This window comes from Lutjanus erythropterus, chromosome 12, assembly GCF_056507025.1.
Source record: "Lutjanus erythropterus isolate fLutEry1 chromosome 12, fLutEry1.hap2, whole genome shotgun sequence".
In the NCBI taxonomy this organism is placed as follows: domain Eukaryota; kingdom Metazoa; phylum Chordata; class Actinopteri; order Lutjaniformes; family Lutjanidae; genus Lutjanus; species Lutjanus erythropterus.
This window is the reverse complement of record NC_139328.1, coordinates 34,610,894-34,633,591: the sequence shown is the minus strand read 5'-3', so window position 1 is coordinate 34,633,591 and position 22,698 is coordinate 34,610,894. Positions and strand designations below refer to the sequence as shown.

The window sequence follows — 22,698 nt, the reverse complement described above, 5'->3', positions numbered from 1 at the left end:
ATTTGGAAGACAGCCAGGTTGAACAAGCACACCTGCAGACTACAGAGAGAGAGAGAAAGACAGAAAGGAAGACAGAGAGGAAGAGAGAGAGAGGAGGAGAGAGATAACAGAGAAGTGGAGAGAGAGGAAGAGGAGGAGCAACAGAGAGTAAAGAGAAACACAGAGAGGCAGAGAGCTCCACACATCTGTTAGTGGCTGTAAGGAGCAAGAGAGGACATACAGTAAGAGGAGAAGAAGACGAGAAGAATAGAAACAGGGAGAACAAAAAGGAGAAAAGACAAGAATAAAATACTTAAAGAAGAAAGTGAGAGGCTCAGGGAGTTGTTTTGCCCGACTGGGAATCCATCCAGCAGCCTGCAGAGACTTCACTCTGTGTGTCCAAGTGAACGCACTAAACCAGTGTGACTGGGAGTCTACTGGGAGGACTGACTGGTTTCCACCCACGGCGAGCAGACTGCCAAGCACCATGGCCGACAACGTGAACGAGGAGTCGGATTATAACCCAGGGAAGGATGAGCTGGACTGGGGCTATGAGGAAGGTGAGCTGGTGGAGGGATGCTGGGAAATGTGTGTGATGTTAGCTGGTAAAAGAAAAGTTGATCCAGATGGGTGTGAAATGGGTCTGAATCCAAAACCTGACGCACTTTCTGTATTCTTGAGTTAATCCTTTGGCCTGGCACAGTAAAAAAAAAAAAGAAGATATATTTCCACAATAAGTCCATTAATTAACCTTAGTTAATACAGTAATACACATAATACACATTAATAATGGTTAATTAATGGCTAACAAATGTGTCTAAATAATTATTTAGACATTAATTCATATGTTATTTAATAAATAAATAAATTTAATAAATATGTTATTAACATCAGTTAATACTGTAATAAACATTAATTAACAGTTACTTAGCGCTATAGGATATAGCATCACGTCAAAGTTCACAAATATCTCTTGTTAACATTTATTGAAGATTTACATGTTAATTAGGATATTCAAATTAGTTTATCACTGATAAAAATGTTAACTATATCACAGCTAAGCCTTTTCATTGAGAGAAAATGTTGGCTAATGGGTAATAATTGTTCATCCCTCAACTTATTGACTTATTTTCTGGAAAAAGTTGAGATCAGTGGATACAATCAATGGTCAACATGTAGAAGTTTGTTCGTTCCTTTATTTTTATGTACATCAGCCAACCCCAAACCTGAGCTTGATCACCATGGCACAGTCTGAAACTTGAATATCTTCTGCAGCCCACCCAAACCTTTATTCACAGCTGTGATCGACACACAAGACTAATCGTACCAATGATGAGATATAAGATATGTTCAGCTGTTAATGTCACAGCTCACCAAATAACACCTGTGAAACTAGGTCAGGTAAATAAAGAATAACACATAACTTAAATCCCACAGCTTTTTTTTATTGGTTACTTACTACATACTTGTTTTTTTTTTTTAAAGAGACTTGTAATTTTTTTTTTTTTTAAACGTCCTTCATGGCTCACCAGTGGGCCACGGCACACACTTTGGAAATCACTGATGTAGATGTTAATTAACTTATCGCTTCACCTATAATTTATTGTGCATGTTATATAAGCATTACTTCACCATAATTAGCCATGTATGAATGCTGAATAAAAATTACTTAACCATAACAACATATATTCATGCTCTTTGTGACCCTTATGATAAAGCTGCAAACACCTGTCCCTTAAATAATTCCTCATAAATGCACAGGGATGCTTAATTAGCATTACTTAATCATAATTAACAATGTCTTCATGCTTAATAATATTAATTATTGGACCTTTATTGTAATGTGTTACCAAAGTAATACATCTGCCAATACAAGATGTAAAAACTTTCACATTTTCACTGAAAAGTGCAATTCATCCATGACACAAAATTTTATTCCACACTGTTGATGACCTTCAAACTAAAAAAAAAAAAAAAAAAAAAAAGTTGACACACACACACAAATGTGAATGTATTTAGTTCTATTTAGAACATGTAGTTCTTGTACACTTCTACCCAATGTGGCCAAAATTAGTATTACAAAAACAAACACTCGCAAAAATGATCCTACCAGGTGGCTCAGGTGGCTCAGGTGGTAGTGTTTGCCTTGTGTACTGAGGCTGTGACTCCTCCACAGTGGCAGTGGGTTTGACTCCTGCCTCCAGCCCTTTGCTGCATGTCATTCACCCACTGTCTCTCCCCCTTTACTGTCATATCTTCAGCTGTTGTGTAAATGAAGACTTAAAAACCCATCTCCATCTCCAATAAAAAACACATTTTTCCTACACTTGTTTTCACACACAGACAAAAGTAACTCAGCAAAATGATCCCGGTAAATTAATTTTCCCACCTGTCTCACAAAGAGAAAAAGAAGAGAAAAATTTAAAGAATTTAGACAGATTATCCTGACTAAACTTTTTTTTTCAAATGTTCTGATGTCTTAAACACAGGAGAGAAAACAGTTTAGATTAGTCTAGTCTCTCACCAGTATTTTTTCTCACTTCTATAAATGGGTGAGTCATAACTTTTAAAAAAGAGGGGTCAAAATAGATGCAGCAGAGGCCTGTATTTCCTTGAATTGTACAAACCCCATTACAGAATCACAACTAAGAATATTAAACTTGCTGTCCTGGTTTCAGTCTGTCATGAAGTTATGATGTAATGAGTTCATTTAGTTTCTGTCTTCTTTCTATTGCTGCCTTTACTGAGCATGGAGGGATGCACTGTGATATTGAAATTCTCTCTGTAAGTATACTGGATGTAGCCTAAGATAATATATATGCATGATTTTGACACTGATTTATAGCTTGCACATAACAGACGTGTCCTGTGGAAACCTTTTGTCTGAACAGTGATGTTTTCAGAACAAGAGAAAAATGGAATTCGATTTCCCAGATAGTATAGATTGTATGACACAGATATCTATATAAACTTTTACAATCTTGTAATTGGTTACTCTTTATGCACTTTATCATCCAGACAACATTTTTTGTGTATGCGAGATTAAAGACTTTCTGCAGGACACTTGTGATGTTTACATCAGGTAAACATCACAAGTCATACATATTTAAGAAGTGATATTCAAGCATATTTAAGTAATGATGTTTAAGTTTAGTTAAGTATATAAGGACTTCATTAGAATGATCTATATTGGAATGACAGATTTCAAAAATTGTACATGAAAAATTAAAAGCATTCACACCTCTGCAAAGAATAATTTATGATTTTTCTGAAAGACTTTGTAGACTATTCATGAAAACATAATAAACCTTCAGCAACAGTTACAGACTCTACATAATGGTGTGATTTGATGATCAGATACCATACAATACATTTTCCGTCAGCTGCGTGGGTTTGATCTGACCACAGGTAAAGCAACAACAGTCACAAGTCAGTGTTATCTACAGTTATCATGACAACTGTTCACACCTTTCTTCAGTCTGTCTGCGATTTTGCTGATTTTAACCCCCTTGCAAGTCTTCAATTTACTCATTGCACTGCTACCATTTTATAAAGTTTAGTCCAACTGTAATGGATTACTTTTCACTATGGATTATGTCCCCAAATGGACATCAACATGAAGACAACATATTAAAGACGCATGAACCTGTAATCCCTGTAGCTCCATCTTCAAAATAGCTTTGGCAGAATACATGAACTTCACAAAATTATGCTTTCCAGTTTTTTATACTTACCATCCATTGATCCTGTAGCACTTTTTGTGAAGATGCTTTTATAAATAATGTTATTAACTTTATTAACACAGCTGCAGTTGTGAGAGAGCTATAGTGCAGCTTTCAACTCAGAAGTGCCCCCAAACTTTCTCGTAAACTTAATGGTGTTTCACTGGCCAAAACAAACACATATTGCACTGCATTAAAAGCAAAATGCTATCAGGCTCCCTAGTTCCCTTAATTGACTGACTTCCTGCACGAAGCATTACCCTGCATGCTGTGCTTAGATCATGAAAAATATTTACTAATATTTAAGGAGCATTTTACCTCTCAAAATAAAAAAGTCAGCATAAATAGTGGTTTATAGAATTTTTAAAAATATATATATCTTTATTTATTCGGGCCCTGGTTTGTTCAGCCCTGTCTGTCTGTCTGTCTGTCTGTCGGTCCTAGATACTGTCTGCTGCTTTCAGTTCATTATTTTGGTTATCTGGACCAACCACAATAAAAACCACTTTGTGCAAAACTGTGTGCCAGCACTCCCAGGACCAACACGAACATAAACTAAGAAAGAAAACCTCATTCAAAATCCTACTGATATTTGTAACAGTGCTAATAACTACTAACCCAACACTGGAACAGAGCCTTTCTCAACAGTGTGGTGTGTGGCTCGCTTCATGTTTAGATAAGGATGCAAGTTTTTTTGATCAAATATTTCAGCTTCCTTCAACAAACACCATTTCCCAAAAGCCCTTGGCCTTCAAGGGCAGAACGTCGCGGCTCCAGCCAAAGAGACGAGTCCATGGGTGACTAGAAGGCTCCCGGTTAGTTCAGGCATGTCTGTAATGACAGCAGGACAGAGAAGTCTATTTAACCTCTATATCAGAGTCACAGCACTAAGGTCAAATTCTTGCCACAGTTCATTTTAATTGACAACTGCAGTTCAGTTCCAAAAGTATAGAAATATACTGATCCTGTGCCATCAGTTTATCTGATTTTGCCAGGTATACTATAGTTTTTTAAATGACATCTTTAACAATCTTTCTAAGCCGTCCATAGAAACTGTTTGGAAAAGGGCAAGCGCTTTCAAAAAAAAAAAAAACATTTGTCAGGTGATTGGATGAACCATCTGTCTATCATGTCTAACATGAGCTAACTTCAAACAATCAGATGAAACTCTTGCCAAAGCCAGTTATGGAAGAGTGAAAACATCGCTTCGATTGAGAAAAGCCTTCAGTGTTGTTCTTTGCTCTTTTTTCAGTGAAGAAATACTCTCCAGTTCTGATATAACTGATGCTATCATAGTATCTATGCCAACCTCTTCAGGAGCCGCCATTGTTTGTTTGAAATGAGTCGCTTCCATGGACGCTTTTTTGCTGTCGTCACACCTAAAACCACGCCCGTAAATGCCAGTAACCCTTCCTGATTGGCTGCACTGCTTTTTGTGCGGATTCTTGTGTGATCTCGCAAACCCAGCTGCTGCACGGGGTAACGCCAATGGCAAAGACTTGTAGTTCCTTCATTATTGAATGCTAAAATAGAATTGCTGGCTTCAGAGCATTAAAAGGAGCATTTTGCTGAATGTCCACTTACAAAATGGCTCTGGTGTTTGGTGGTTATGGCTTGGTGGTATTAAAGTTCTTAAGCAGTCTATAATGAGTCCAACTGTATTGTTTCATTATGTTTTACTGCCACCAACTGGACTGGGGTAGCAGAATGATATAAAGATATAAAGATATAAAAACAAAAATGATAAGGCTTTTATTAATGTTCTTAAGCAGTCTATAAATTATAAATTAAAGTCTTATGCTGTGCTTTTAAATGTCTTATAATTTAACAATAAATGTACGATGCTGTTGTAAACATTTAAATATTCTTATTAACAATTAATAATGTTATTAAGCATCTTATAAAGACTTATAAGGGCTGTGTTAGCTACTCACAAACGCTTACCTCAAGGGCCTTAATATAAACTGTTACTGTAAATCTTTATGGGAAAATATATCTAACCAAAAGCTACAGATGGTTAGATGGTTGCAAGCTAGTTAGAACTATAGCTCTGTCTAAATTTGGATACTTCCAGTAGTGCATTGTCATGTGGGACACTTTGCACACTATGTACACACTTGTGCAGTGGGCAAAATTTGACAGGGAAGTGCTGTCTCAAATCGAGGACGGCCGCTGTGTCCTTACTGGAAATGCAGATCGCAGCTTCTTCTTTTTCTTCTTCAGGCGAACTGAAGCCGGGAAGCACTTTACTGCCACCCTGAAAAACATCTACAGCATGAACTATCTTTTAATTTCATTAGCTTTTTTTGCCCTCTGTTTCTCAGGAGGTTAAAAATACTCCTAATAATAATCTCTGTCAACGACAGGCCAGCCCTCCCTCCTCCTACTGGCTGAAAACACAATATTTGATTTGCAGTACTAAATCTTTACAAACTTAATCAAATAAAATTATTGGTGGCCTCAATCCAACAACAGTATAGTGATATAAAAATACATGCATGACTTGCAGTATATCTGTAGAATTTGGTGTTGATCGCAGCTACTGCAGTCACCACTGCTGCTTCTTTGACCGCCTGGGCCGCCATGTTCACAAGTTTGGCAGCCCTGCCTCTTCTGCTACGTAGACAAGATGGCGACTGTAGAGTGCGAGAAGTGTCCAGCGTTCCACACTCAACTTTTTAGTGGTTTTGAGTACAACATTCGGATACTCATACTGCAGTTTCTTTTGCTGTAAATGTCATCGTGAATGTACTTACACACTCAAAAGAGGAAGTGTATGTACCGATTTACATTAATTGAGACACAGATTATGTCTCAGCTATTCTGACAAGATAAACACTAGCTCTGAGTTCATCATGCTTTTCTGTGATGCAGTTATGACATGACAACATGGTGGCAAACTGAAAGGGAACAATTTAGTTATTTAACCAGCTGGTCAGAAGTATCACAGATGCTTTAGCAGTGTGATCAGTTCATCCCAAAGAAAACTCATTCCTACAGCCCAGCATGAACACACAGGATTTTGCACAGGCCTTTATGTGTATTGTAGCTGCAGTGAAGCCCCGACTGCCTTTAGTAAATTGTTGTCAAGGCTTCAGTTGCTGAGGAAAGAGGGAATGTGACGGGTCCCCTCGGCCCTCATTGCTATGGAGTGAGCTGTCTGGCAGTGTGGAGTGTCAGCCTCTGCTGCGGCTGACTGTGAGGAGCCAAGTTCATTTTCTTGTAGGGACACGGGCACACAGGACTTTCCCGAACACGATACTCACCAAATGTGTTCGTTTCCTCCTTTTAAAAACACGCCGGGCTCCGCATGTCTTACAATGTTCTCATTGTGCAGCTGGAGCGATTGTGGTCAGCAAAAAGCTGAAGTGAATGTAGACCAGGGGGCACCATTGGTGTTGCTGGTATCACTTTCTCTACACTGTGGCTCTGCACTTTGTGCCAGTGCAAGAGAGAGTGAGTTCTAAGGTACTCTCTTAACCTTAGACAGTTTTCACCTCCTGATGTTAAATCAAAAATTAAGATATCTCATATGCTTATACAATCACTTTTTCAGTTAGGCTGACATGGCTGACCCTCTTTCTGCAACCACAACCTGCTTCAATTTGTTTTTAAGCACTTTAGAGTCTCTTCCCTCACCCTATCTCCTTCTGCAATTCCCTCATTCTGTCATCGTCACAATCACAGCAAGAAATCCTGCTCACAAACACTGCACACTCAAGGAAGCAGACTGAGAGGGGATGGATGAAGGGGGAGAAGGAGGAAAAGGCAGAGTGTGGAGGGATAGCATGTCCATTTCAACAGCCGGTCTAGACTTTATAGAGACAAATGGTTTTGGGTTTATGAATGTCTCCTGCACGCACGCACAGAGGAACTGGCCTCGTTATCAGTTTGTTCCTTGATAGGATGATGAAAATAGCAAGGAAATAAAGAGGAAGGTCGATGCTGATGCACTAATGTGCGAAAAAAAAAAAAAAAACAGTTTAACACCCCTTATCAGGAGCTTTCAATCACATAACATTTGTTTTTCGTTTCCCTGTGTCAAAAATGGCCTTTCACGCTCGTTACATCCTCACAGGAAACTCAAATTTACAGCACAGAATTTCAAAAATCAGTTTTACTGTTGTCTATTACTGACTCAAAAATCCCATTGATTGATTCAATCTTTTTCCTAATGCAGGCTGCACAGTCAGAGATTGCATTTTCAATTCATTTGGAGTAAGTAGAAAAAGAGATTGAGAAGCAAAACACCAGAAATGCATGAACAAAATGTTAACCCAAAATCTTGCAGCAATACTGTGGCTTTTATAAGATTCACTAATTTACTTTGTGAGAATAGAAGAACCGTATCAGTTTCATCAACGTGTGTATAATACAGTGATATATATAAAGACTAGCTTAATACAGACAGTGGAGGCAGGTGGCAAAAGCTAGCTAGCCTAGTTTTGTTAGCAACTGAGAACCTTTATCACTGAATTTAAACAATGCATGTGTGTATTTAACATGTATGGTACGTAGAAATAAAAATGAGACATTGTGGTTGTACAGGCAGTAACCACTGTTAAGCAACAACTTAGCTAGGTCAGGTAACCACACGCAGCAACATGAGGTTTGGGGCTTTTCATACTTGTTTAATTTTGCATAAAACCCATAGAGACCATAATAATTAATGCACCGAGACACTGTGACATCACTCATAGGCTTCTGAAGAGCCATAGTTGAGTTTTCTGTGTTGTGGCTCTGGGTGTCGCCATCTTGGCAGTGCCTGGCTCAGTCTAATTCCCAGATAATCCAAAAATGGGCAAAGAGGTGGAGCTTAAGCTAAGGAGGCCCACTGGATATATAGTTGTATGACTGGCGCCAAAAAAGTTTTCTAGCTTCCAGGTTTACTTCCTGGTTTATACGGCCCACGAGAAGTAGTGTCTCCCTCCTTGTCCCCACCTACAAGTTCCTGCTCAGCCCATAGACTTTACATTGTGATGACATCACAGGTTTTTAAATAGCTTTTTTCAGTGTGGGGAAACTTTTACAAATATTCAAAAATTCATAATAGAAAGAATTAGAACTGACCTGACCTGTAGTTCGAGGTGTCCTGTCAACAGTTTTACAGATGTGTCTTTTATAATGGTGGCCTTTGGGGGAAATGCTTTTTAGGCCAGTGGGGAATTTTTCGCTGTAATACCGTCAGTGGCCACTGGGAAAAATTGGCAGCTGAGCAGCAATGCCGGTCCAGTTCTATTATCAGTCTATGGGAGGGCCGAATAAAGCGGCTACCTTGCAACTAGCCAAACTTCTCCCCAGTACAGTTGTTATGAGGGGAGAAACACCAAAATTGTGTTTTGCACCAGGCTGTAAACATATTTATTTATTTGGCCATTTGAGGAACTGCAGTTCTTGATTCTTCCACTGCCTTCGCTTTTTAGCCTCAGAGGTTACCGCTTGATGAAACCCAGGTAATTGTTGGATTGGTGGCACACTTTTCATCCACCATTATACAACTTAAATGAGGCTTTAGAACTCTTAACTAGTTTGTTAGTAAGTGAGTAAGTGGGTAAGTTAATTAGTTTTCCTTAAAGGCTGTTTTTAATGGCTAAAATTTGACAAAAGCTAACATTTGCTGTTTCTACTTGCTTGCACATGCTTTTCTAACTCTGCATTAAACCCAGGTAACTGTTGTACTGGTGGCACAGTTTCCATCTACCATGATGCAACATGAGGCAGTTTTAGAACTATTGCCTAGTTTGTTAGTAAGTGAGTAAGTAAGTTTATTAATTTTTTTCCCTATGAAGCTGTTGCTATTAGCTAACATCTGACAGACGCTAATTTTAGTTGTTTCCACCCACTCACAGTCTTTCTGGTAAGCTAACATAAGCACAAGTTCACAATCTATTTTTACTGAATACACAGAAACTGACAGTGACTGCATGTTATGACAGGAAATGCACGCGTGTACCTCAGTGTTCAGTTTATAGCAGCCAAAACCATAACCATACTGTTATAAATCACCCCTGTGCATCTCCTGTTATAGCAAATAAAAAATCTTCTGTTAGATTAAGTAATCTGTGAGACCTGGAAGATTTGTATCATGACAGAAAGTCATATGGAGGGGGAAATTTCTGTTAAAATATAGAAAAGATTTCCAAACCTAAAATGTGCTTATACAGACTCAGAACACAGTCAATGTATGCTATGAAGTAAGTAGCCTACAAATCTGTTTCCATGCCTCCAGCTGAGCTATATATTTTTCTGTTGAGGCATTCCCTATCCTGACTTTCTGGACTCTACTTTAAATTTAGAGTAATGCCAGTTGACGGGTGTGGCAGACTATCAACAGTACGATTTTATTGTTTTCCACTGAGGTGTGTCAGTTTATTCAACACCAGAATTGTGCTGGTTTTTACACATGTAATTTTGACAATGCAGAACCTACTGGAACTCATACTGGAGCCTTTACAGTCTAAATGACTCACTTGGGCGTGCTAACTTGGCCAATGTACTGTACTCTCATGACTGTTGTTGACTAACTGATGTTAATAGTTGAGCTGTATCTTAACAAGGTGATACACTGTACACTTCTGCTCCACTACATATAATGCACTGCAAAAAATCAATTAGTTGAGAAGGTAATTGCCAAAAACTTTGTCAGTGACTGTTTTGGCAACTGATTAAGTGTTTAAGTAAAATTTTAATGTAAAAATGTGATTTCTTTCATTGTTTCAGCTTCTCAAATGTGACAATTTGTGGCTTTTCTTTGTCTTAAATGATGATGATGATGTTAGTTGGACAAACAAAACATTTGAAGGTGTCAGTTTGAGCTTTGGGTAATAGTGATGGGCAACTCTCATCATAAAAAAACAAAAAACAAAACAGCTTAATCCGTGATGAATATGCATTTGTTGCAGACCTATAATAGTTAAAAACTAGCTGAACATCAATATGTTTCAACTAAGAGTACAATACCGCTTAAATACAAATGCATGAGTAATAATAATCCAGACAGACTAAACAGACAATTATCATCATCATCATCATCATCATCATCATCATCATCATCATCATCATGGGGATTAATGACCAATTTGAGGTGACAAAAGAGTTGCTGAGTTTGTGTTCAATGCCCAGCTGATTAATGTATTTAAGAATATATAGAACTCCTTTATGCATTTGTTTTGTTGAATATGACCAAAAATATGTTAAAAGGAAGTTTTTCCTCACCACTGTCACCCCAGTGCTTGCTCTTGGTGGGACTGTTGGGTCTCTGTAAATAACATCATAAAGAGCACGGTCTAGACCTGCTCTATGAACACTGCCCTGAGATCACCTTTGTTACGATTTCACTCTATGAAAATGGCTTGACAAAGGTATTTCTCAGCATTGAGTACACTTTGACAATATCCCATTGCAATTAAAATTCCTGCATGGAAAATTTTACTTAAGTGAAAGAATGAGTGTATTATCTTAAAGTATGGTTTTTAAGTTAAGGAGCTGAATAATTACTCCACAACTGCTTGCATGGCTTATATGACATTTAGGCTAAATGGATTTTTTTTTCCACAGAAAACTGTTAATACAGACATGTATGGTAGATGTAATGTCTGTGTGCCTGTTTTCATTCTTAGGTGTAGAATGGGGACTCCATTTCCCAGCAGCCAATGGCGAGTACCAGTCTCCCATTAACTTGAACTCTAGGGAGGCTCAGTATGACCCGTCCCTCCTGGATGTTGGCTTATCACCAAACTATGTGGTGTGTCGAGACTGTGAGGTCATCAACGATGGACACACTGTCCGCATCATACTCAAGTCCAAGTCAGGTGAGTCCCTGGAGACATGACAACTTGTCAGTACTCGCCACTGACTTGTTTAAAAAGTGGTGATGAGAAAGAAGGAAGCTTTCGATCACTGTGGTTTATTGTAAAGTGTCCCTCCCTAAATGACCCCCTTTTCTAACTTTCACTCTGACTCTGGCCACTTTGATCTGTCGTCTACTTCCTGTGTGTGCTTGCCCACAATGCTCCGGGTTTCCTGCGCTGTTGCCAGTGGTTACCGGTGGTCCGTTGCCTAGTGATCATGAATATGAGCTTCATGAGGTTCGATTCCACTGGGGCAAAGAGAACCAGAGAGGATCAGAGCACACTGTCAACTTCAAGGCTTTCCCCATGGAGGTAGAGCTATCACACACACACACACACACACTGACACACACAGAAATATGGCCATGACCATGAAATGGGGTCCACTTTGTGATCATGTTTAGACTTCTGGCACTGACATTTGTCCATAGATAACATTGTAGCTTGATGAGTCCTTGAACACAAAACTGGTTTTATCTTCTTTAATTAGTAACAGTTTTGGTATCTGAAGCTGAAGGCTGAAAAACGCTATTTAATGGCTGAATCGGTGTGTGTGGGAACCTTTACACTGGGTTGTGTCTATCTATAAACTTTACACTGTTTGTTAACTAGTAAGAAGGAGCTCAATACCAGTCATGTCTGTGCATTCAGTATGGAGCTTGAGGTGGCAGGCGGTTAGCCTAGCTTAGCATAAAGACTGAAAGCAGGGGGACCTAACTCATACCTCTAAAGTTCACTCATTAATTCAGCGTATCTTAACATTTTTAGACCCAGTAATGTTTTTCCTGTCAGCTTTTATTGCTGAATTGTCATCTATAGCAGTGGGTGAAATTCAACTTGGTATGCACCTCTTTATCAGGTAAAATATAGAAGAAAATCAAAAATTGTCCCAGAATTCCCAGGTCCCAAGTTTAGTTTAATGTTAATGAACAGCAAAGTGCATGTGAAATATAAAAAAAGATCATTTGAGTCTGTTTTTACTAGTATGTTGTTACTGTAACTGATTAAATTAAAAAAAACTACAAACAAACAGTAAGAAACACAAGCTTGAACTAATGAAAAATGTATTAGGTAGCTAATGTTAGCAATGTGGCAATTAAGTTAACTTACATCTGATCTAACAAAGCTTTAGCTAGAGGCTAAATTATAGCCATTTCCAGTTTGTAGTAATTAGTTATGGCATTGTGCTAATTGTCCAATATGCAACACTTAGTAGCCAAGCTTAATCTCAGTTGCTAAGACATAGATGACATTTTAATCATAAAGGTTTTAAGAAACTATATTATTGGGTTCCATTGAGGCCATATTCAGGCATCCAATCAAAATACAACAGAAATGTTAAAATTTCACATTTTGTGGTTCATTTTTTAGATTTTAACCACAGTTTCCATTCAACCAGCATTTCAGCCTAAAGCCAGACTCAGTCAGAGTCACAGATTTTAGGAAAGGCACCTAACCACTACCTGGTGTTTGTTAGAGGTGTTTTTGAACTTTGGAGAAAGATAGTCGAGCTTCTCCTTTATGGTAAGCTAGACTAATCATTACCTGCCTCCAGCTCTGTATTTACTGCAAAGCACAAACATAAAAACGGTATCAAGCTCATCTAATTCTTTCTCAATGGGAAACTGAATGTGTATTTCCCCAAATGTTTGTTTAAAGGTCAGTGTCTTGAACCCAGGTGCAGTCTCTCAGACTGCGTGCTCCGACATCAATCTTTGGCATTTATTTGAAATTTGAGGTTAAAGCTGAAACCCTGGAAATGCCAAAACTGCTACACCAGCTCACTCAGTTTGACGGTGCATCTCTTTATGTATTATCGTTTTTTTTAGCAAATGGTATACCTTGGCTTAAAATGTCGACTGTACAGTTCTTAACCTTAGAGTGAGGCTATTTAACTTTTTAACAGAATAAATCATCCTCTCACGAAGACAAGGATAAATTACTCAGCCCTAAAGTGTACCCTTACTCAACTCAGTAAACTGAGGGGTTTTGTGACTACAGCACGGTGTGACACCACTTCCCAGTGAGCGATGCGCATGAGTAAGCAAATGAACCTATCAGTGTTTCACTTCTTCCTAATAAGGCATAGCAGCATAGCAGGCTAAGTTCTGTGTCGCTTCTTTGAAAAAAACACTTGCCCTGATTCTGTTTTTGCAAAGTTTTGTGCATTTGCTTCACTTACAGCCTTTTTTCTTTAGTTAAAATCAATGCTGTCCACCTTGACATTTCTCCTTCAGTCAACAGGGACAACGAGAGACTAATATGTGAGGTTGAGAAGCAGCACAAGTTATATGAACCACAACACACTTTTTGAAGGGATATCTCCAAAAGGATGATATTTGGAAGGAAAACACAGAGCTGTTAGACGTTACAAGTAGCCTAAGTAAATTGTCTTGCAACTATGTAGAAACAAGGCTGCAGGGATCAAAGTTAACACCAGTCAGATGCTGGTAAGATATGCAAGTGGCTGGTAGATCTGCTTCACCCACCAGCCAGAAAAACAATGATAAATTTTTGAGCAGCTGCAAAAATTAAAATTCACTATCGGTTTGGCTGGTGGACAAAACAGTTAACTTTGCAGACTGCAATGCTGACTTGAGAAAACTACATTATGAATAAATAACTTCATCTGCACAGGCAGCAAGTTTTTGATTTCCATCTGCTCAAGTTTGTACACTATTATTTGCAAACTGCCAAAAACTACAGTGTCCAACTGTTTTAGAAAACTAGCTTGTCTTTTCAAAAGATAAAACTATAAATTTAAATATTGAGTGATGCACTAAGTCATTGTTGGTTTTAGCCTTTTCTTTCTTTTTAAACTTTCTTTTTGCTGTTTTTTGACAAAAAGGCAGAATAAGGGACTACAGACAGAGTCATCATAGGTAAAATGAACATCATGTAAAACAAAAATGAAATGAATATCAATCAATATCTGTGGGTCCTTTGTGTCATGGTCACCTTTTGAGATCCTAGAAGTCTTTATGATCCATCACTTTGATTTGTGCAGAGTTAGAGTGTTTCCTAAGGAGGGAGATGTGTCTAATTCATTCAAAACTTACAGTACAGTACAGAAGCAAATAAGACATATACAGATACACATATACACTATACATATACACTTCCATTTTTTCCAGCATTTTTTTGTGAGTGTGTCTCAGAGAAAAAGTGAATTGTTCCATAGAATACATTTCTGGAACTACTTGAACTACCCACTAGCTAAATCAAATGTTAGGACACTCCCAAAAAATGTATTTAAGAATATATAGAACTGATTTTATTTGAGGTTGTTACTTGATGTTAGCCTCTTTCTCCACTTTACCTTTATATGCATCTGTAAATATCTTAATCAAATTGGATTTAGCCTTTTTGTGGAATTTGTTGACCAAATTAAATAACATTGCCAGCTTTATCCTCATATACTGGGATAAAAAGTTAATGTTTTGTAGGTCAAGGTTACATATTTTGAGAGTATTTCAAATACTAGATTACATTTAGATGTCAAGACAGCTTTTGACCTCTTTTTCAAATCACAAAAGCGTTGCTGTCTGGGAAGTATTTCTAATGATAGAAACTAGGCTGACAGCTCAGAGATCAATAGATTTTATAACAGTGTCATTTCATTTAAATTTCCACTATTTGTAGCTTTCAGTCTTATTATGTGCAGATCTGTGGTCTGCTCTAATATTCAGGGCAGAGGTTCTGCACTCCTTCCTCCCCCTCCTCTCATTAACTTGACATAAGAGCCCACAGAGAACGCTCTCCGTCACCCCCAGCTGGTGGTTTCTCATTCTCTTACTGACCACTGTTCCCTCCACCTGTTTACAACATCGGCCACTCAAATACAGGTTGTGTTGTCTCCCTGTCTCTCTGTCTGCAGCTCCACCTGATTCACTGGAACAGCACTCTGTTTAACACTTTGGAGGACGCTCTTGGGAAGAAGAATGGAGTCCTCATCATAGCTCTTTTTGTGCAGGTAAACATCCACATCAAGAACCAGCAGGTTACCATAGTGGCTGATTTGTGTGTCTGCTTGGCAGTGAGTGATCCTCACAGTAATAATAATGCAATAATACTGTAGTGTAATATCCACATTTGACAAAATATACATAAGAACTGGGTTTTAGGACAAAGATCATTAACTTTATTTTAATCAGTTTTTCTAATTTGTATTACCTTGAAGGTAAGAATATACTGGGTCCTACATTTTTCCACTGTCTTCTCAAAACTCTCACAGAGATGGGAAGTGACTAAGTACAAATACTATATATCTAAATATCTGTACTTTCTAGTGCTTACAACAGGCTCATTACTTTAGTTTTAATACATTTCAGTGGAATTATTATTATATTTTTTGCATCATTGCTGCCCAACTTCCCAACACTGACTGATTTCAGTCTAAATGGATGGAACAATAACACATAGAAGACTTTTTTTGATGTATTCATCAATGCATATCACACAGGACACATGAAACAAGCCCAAAATGAGTTAAAAGACAAAACAAGACGAAAATGATGTAAAAGATGTAAACAATGTAACAAGACCAAAGCAACGTAAAAGATGCAACAAGATGAAAGTGATGTAACAGACATAAGAGGAAAATGACTTAAAAGAGATAAAGAAAGTAACGAGATAAAAAAAAACAACTTAAAAGATGTTACAAGTCAAAAATTAGGTAAAAGACGTGAATGATGTAACAGGACCAAAACAATGCAAAAATACGTAACATTGTGAAAGCGATCTAAAAGACAGAGGTAAAAAGAAAAGAGGTAAACGATGTAACAAGATGGAAGTAACCTCAGACAAAAATTACGTAAAAGATATAACAAGACAATATAACAGTTCGCTTTGCACAGAAACAGCTGGTAGAAATGTCTTTCAGAGGACGACTTCTTATTTTTTATATTTTGAGTACATTTTAGAGCCTGTACTTTTTCACTTTTACTTGAGTAAAGAAGTTGAATCAGTAGCTTTGCTTTTACCAGAATCGTTTTTTTCACAAGTATCTGTACTGCTTTTGAGAATATGTGTACTTCTGCCTCCTCTGAAGCGTAACAGGTAACAGTTATCAATACACAGCAAGGCTGGGTGAATATTGATATGGCAGCTCTGTATTCATATTTAATGATGCTTTGAACTATCACTTGGCCCTGCAGTGGGTATCAGACTGTGCCGTCATAAATCTACTGTGTCCTCTGACAGGGGACACCATTCTCTACCCACTGAAGCAAAGAGCAAACAGTCCGGGCTCTCTGTTGTCGTGTTTTGTGCTTCATAATGCACCACATGTGTTCAATGGGAGACAGGTCTGGACTGCAGGCAGGTCAGTCTAGTACCTGAACTCTTTTACTATGAAGACACACTGTTGGAACACGTCCACAGTGTGTCTTAGCATCGTCTCGCTGAAATAAGCAGGGATGTCTCTGAAACAGACGTCATCTGGATGGCAGCATATGTTGCTCCAAATCCTGTATGTACCTTTCAGCATTACATTTAATAAAGAATTTAATTTTCCCAGCATAACTGAAGAATAAAAATCAAAACCCCCTCAAAATATTCTATCCCAATTCTCAAGAATGAGTGGTATATACTATAAATGTACATAACATTATTCTCAACACGTGTTGTGTGTCAGATTTGTCAGTGTGATGGGGAAAGATGAAATGACCACTTTTCTCATTTTTCATTTTAGCTAGGTGTACTCAGTGAGCTGCAATTGGGTGTAATACGTGAGAGCAGATTTATCCATGTGTGCTTTTTCAAAGTACCTGCATGCATTTCCCCTCCCATGGCCCTCATTTTTTAAAAATGTTGACTCTTTCAGCATGCCAACTGCCTGGAAGTGTTTTCCCTTCCTGGGATTGTAAGTGCTGTTTTTCTGAACGAGTGAACAAATCCATTCCGGATCAGCTTGAATCATTCTGTGGAAGGGTTTTAAGTATGACACAAATTGGAAAGCACCTGCTGCATTCCTATGATCTGAGTAAGTAGATCTGAGTCACAGAGGAAAACACACATAATGGAAAAACACCTCGCAGCTCACGGTTTCCATCTAGTTTCACCCCAGACAGACCTGACCCCCCGAGGTCACAGTCTCAACACAGTCAAACTGACACGTCCTGTTCTTGACAGCTCCTTTAGTCTATACTTCCTGTTTACCACCTTCAAGGATATGGTGGATATAACCTAAGATCTTCCTCAAACACTGCTGACGTCTTTAAGACAATCACTGACAGCGCTGATAAGACCTACGGACGCTGAAACCTGCACTGTGTTGTGTTTTTATCAGATTGGTAAGGAACATCTGGGTCTGAAGGCCATCACTGAAGTCCTACAGGACCTGCAGTACAAGGTGAGAAGAAGACTGGAAGGATCAGACAGATTAGATGATCATTTATTACATCGGATAAAGATAAATGTCAGATTGTTGTGTTGCTGTGTTTCCATCAGGGGAAGAGCAAGATCATCCCCTGCTTCAACCCCAACACTCTGTTACCTGGTGAGCAGAACTGTTTGATTTCAAATGCATAATGGATGTATGAAGCCTTGTGAAAAAATACTGTAGATTGTAGAATTTGATGTTCTTCATTCAATCATTCATTCAACCTTTATTTTAATTTGGAGATCACTCTCATTCTCTCATCAATCCAGTCTTTCTTTTGTAGGATTTAGTGGCATCTAGCGGTCAGGATGTAAACAGCAATCACATCAATACCACTCAACTCGTCTTGTCCAAGCATGTAGGAGAAACCATGGTGGCCACAAAACACGCAAGAAATGCAAAAGGCCCTCTCTAAAGCCAGTGTTTCGATTTGTCCATTCTCTAATTACAACAGACCGGCCCTGTTTACAACAGATCAAGCCCCTTTTCAAACCCAACACCAACCCCATCCAAACGTTTATCTGAGAAGCTTAAGATCAAACCAGAAGGACCAGAATGCAGAAATTCAGAACGCGCACTCAGATGACACACTATAATCACTGATGTGTGCTGACAACAATTCAACACAATCTGAGAGCAGCAGAGTGCAGGGTGCTACGACTTGATATACTCCGATAAATGCACATTCAGCACAAATACATAGGCTTTACTTTAACAATGCAACAGCTTCACCAAAACATTAAAGAGCGACACATATACAACAGTGCTTATTATAGTAGATTCACTCCTTTAGACCATTTGGTCAGAATCATTGCACAAATGCCCTACACAGTGTTATTTACCAGCAAATACCCTGCATCAAATTGATGTGGCAACACCTGCGAGCTAGTTCAGGCAGACAACTTGAGCTGCATTGCCAGTCACGTGACACACCTCACTCTAGATAGTACATACCAAACACACCCTTCTGATCTGGCGATCTATTAAAACTGCTAAACCTCCCTTCTCTCCCTCTGCCTGCATGCATTGCTGCCCCGCACAGTGTCACTGCCTGCTCTTTTTACCCCACCTCCACCCCAGCATCCACCTGTCGGCTCCAACAGGGGGGTTTCGAGAGTTTGCCCATCACTCCCCTTATATATCTATGTAACCTGACCTGCAGGGAGTAATGAAGTTGGAGCCTAGATGCCAAACTTAAGTCATGTTCTGCTGCTGAATAAAGATTCTAAAACATCAGCATCAGCTTGTACTCCTTATGAAGGATGTGGTTTGGGTCAGTGGTAAATTGAAGGCCCTGCTTCCTCACTGTCTCCTCAAATATCTCCAGGAGAGACGACGGAGGCAGCATGACAATTATTCCTCCTGCCCTTCTGATCAGGTTTTAGAGTTGCGAGTTTTAAGGCCAGTTTACAAAACAATGTCGTAATGCCCCAACGAATAATGGATTCAGTAGCTGCTCTGCAAAAAAACAACGTAATATTTTGATCAACTCTGTGGACCCTGCATCTTCACAGAAAATGAAGGCAATGACTAATTCTTGAACAGACATACACAACATGATGAGCCCATTGCTTGTATTGCACTTGTATTGCACTTGTTTTGCTAATAGATCTCCCCTAAATCTTACACAGTGGACCTTTAATGGCAACCATCTGACTCCCCTACAACAAAATGGACCTTCTGGACCGTTAATAATCTCTGATTATTACTCAGTGGAGCACCTATCTACACATCTTTCATCAGAGTATAAGACTATTCGTACCATTTCAGACAGGTGGAATGTTTATTATGATGTAAATTCAGGGGATAAAAGCTGCATTCACTGACACAATTTTTAAGCATTTAAAGTATTTAACATTAAATGTTTAATTTGCCCTCAGATCCTTTATTGAGAGACTACTGGGTGTATGAAGGATCTCTGACCACACCACCTTGTAGTGAAAATGTGACCTGGATCCTCTACCGCTACCCTCTCACCATCTCACAGTTACAGGTAAGACATAAATCCACAGATTTTATAGATCAATTTAAAAGGTGGGGGGGGAAAGAGGTGAAAAGCTTTTAAAAGCCTTTTAAGGTTCCAGTGGGAACACCAAACAGCACACAGACACAGTTAAGAGACTAGCTGGTGAACATAATGGAGCACGTTGCAGCTAAAGAGCCAGATGTGTTTTTCGGGGGTTGGTGGAGACCAAACCAGAGCAAAGATGGAGAGTACTGAGACGTAGATTGATCAGGTGGACAGACACTTCACCCCAGATTAATGCTAATGTTGATCTGGATGTGTGATAAAGATCTGTTTGCTGATATGTTCATCATATCAACTTTATGGGTCATAAATGAAGCATGGCAGCAGTGAGTCAGTTGATCCATTATTTGATCCACTATTTTTTGACAAAATATAGGGCTGTCAGCACCTTATTGTCATCGTTTGAGCTGAGTTCTCTCTTTTTCTTACATCTCATTCAAGAAGTACATTTAATCAATGTGAGGGCAGACAGAACCACTAACCTGAGGCTCTCTGGCATTCACCAGTGCAGGAAGCCCTCTGCTGATCAATGAGCCTGTCACATTGCCTTTAATAGATATAAACTTTAATTCCCTGACTCGTGGCTCTCTTCCAGCAGGTTGCTGTGATAATCCTCTGACATTTATTTCAGCCTACCGTCCTTTCTGTCCTCTGACCTGCTGACCTTTTGAAATGCTAAGAGAAAGAATGACTTCCAGCTGCCCTCCTGCCTCAGGCTCTGTCCAGAACAATGTGAATGATTTTATAACATTCCAGCCATTTTTTACAATGAAAAATGAATGAAAAGTCTGAAGAGTAATTGTATTATTTAGTATTTGGCATATTTGCACCCAAGGTGAAATAGTCAATGTGGCTCTTTGCACCTAGGTGTTTATAACTTAGCATAGCAGAGACAAGCATCCAGGTGTCCATAAATGAAAATGCACAAAAAATATGAAGAAACGATTAATAGATACAACTATCATGTATCTTATCATTTCAGTTTTCTTCTAACTTATTTTGCTGCGTACAGCAAATAAACCAAGCGAGGACACAACCTTGTCATTTCATCAAGAACTCCACCTGGATAGCACCCATTCTGAGATGAGATCTGGTTTTCTTTCCCCAGAATTTGACTCAGTTTGTTTCAGCTTTCTCTGCCACAGCACAAGCGGACTACGCCCATTCAAAAAGAATGAGAAGCCTCGCATTTTCGCCACAGCACCTGATCCTGTCTGAATGTGGCCTAAGTCATTTTAAATCTAAATATGTGTATCATGTCTGTATGTATCTCACACACTCTTCGCCTCATGTCTCTCCTTACTTTTTAACTTGCGCATCTCACAGTGAGGGGCGTCTCTGGGGGGGTCATCTAGGAGTTTTGTAGAGTATGATCTCTCCAGTGAAAGGACAGAGAAGACAATGGTTTAAATAATAAATCAGAAACAAAAAAGGTGTTTTTCATGAGTGTGGAGGATGAATTTAGTCTCACAGCCTGAGGATGGATGCACAATGGAGGTACAATTTCCTTCTGAGGACTTAAAGAATAAAGTGTGGAAACTTTATATTATAATTGTATGGTGTGACTCTGCTGTGCTGTGATTAGTAGGACTACTTAGCTTTGAAATACAAATTTTAAACACAGGAATAAGAAGCTGTGATATATTGTAATTTAGTAATTCAAATAGAAATGACAAATGGTACATTAATGAGTGCATGTGTGGGCGTGCATGTGCACAATTCATGCCACCCCTGCGTCCGTGCCCCACTTGGGCCGCCCCTGTCAAAAAAAGTCTGGAAACGTCCCCGCTCACAGTTTGAAAACATCTGCACCAGAGGTATCTTTTCCACAAAGTTCTGCTTCTTGAGATTGTTGAAAGTCATTCTGGGAAATGTAGAAAAAGCAGGTAGATTTTGGGAGGATGAGTCTGAAAAGAATTACAACACCGTAACTACAATATCTTTAACATCACAGAGAGTCTGTATTATATATTGTAAATATATATATATATATATATATATATATATATATATATATATATATATATATATATATATATATATATATATATATATATGTATATATATATATATATATATATATCCTATTTAAATTATGACTAAGTACCATAGGAGCCTGTTTTTAACAAGAACAGAAGTATTTTAAACAGCAGATCCTGCTTACCCAGAACACACACCTCTAACATCCGGCTATTATTGACTGCTAAAAGACCAAGAGTGTGTGTGCACAGTGCATATGTCCATGCAAAAGTGTGTGTGTCATTCAACAGTTGCTATGTCTACACGTTGTGCACTTTGATGGTGGGCTATAAATCCCTCTTCTGTAGGTCAATAATGCGACAGCACAGGAACTGTTCTCATGTTTGTTTTGGCTGATGTAAGCAGCAGCTACCATACAGAACATGTGTATAAAAGTGATAATATCTGCAGTGGCATATGAACAGGATGTCAGATTTTGGATTCTTTCTGTCTGATCTTAGTGCCTTGGTGCAAGAAAACAACAAGGGATGTTTCTGTCAAAACCTCATGCTCAGTGCTGGATAAACACAGGCTGTTTGTTTGCCCATCTGTCATGTTTTCTTTAGGCAAATGTTCTGCTTGTTAAGCTGAAATCACCAGAAACAATGCTAAGAACAGTCTCACAAGACTGTTGTATTCACTGAGTCTCCACAATTATAAAACCTGTCAGCCGTGCTCAGATGATCACATTTCATTCCCACACTCTCATTATATCAT

The 22,698-nt window shown here is 38.7% G+C and overlaps 1 protein-coding gene across 1 annotated transcript in view; it reads left to right on the top strand.

Moving 5' to 3' along the window:
• Window positions 1–158: 158 nt before the first annotated feature.
• The window catches only part of ca8 (carbonic anhydrase 8 (inactive)), a 30,309-nt gene continuing 7,769 nt past the window's right edge, over window positions 159–22,698 (top strand). The window contains exons 1-7 of the mRNA XM_084733030.1: window positions 159–539; window positions 11,321–11,512; window positions 11,739–11,863; window positions 15,429–15,524; window positions 17,841–17,903; window positions 18,002–18,050; window positions 19,814–19,926. Coding sequence (XP_084589156.1) covers window positions 467–539; window positions 11,321–11,512; window positions 11,739–11,863; window positions 15,429–15,524; window positions 17,841–17,903; window positions 18,002–18,050; window positions 19,814–19,926 — 711 coding nt within the window. The 5' untranslated portion in view covers window positions 159–466. The remainder of the gene's footprint in view (window positions 540–11,320; window positions 11,513–11,738; window positions 11,864–15,428; window positions 15,525–17,840; window positions 17,904–18,001; window positions 18,051–19,813; window positions 19,927–22,698) is intronic.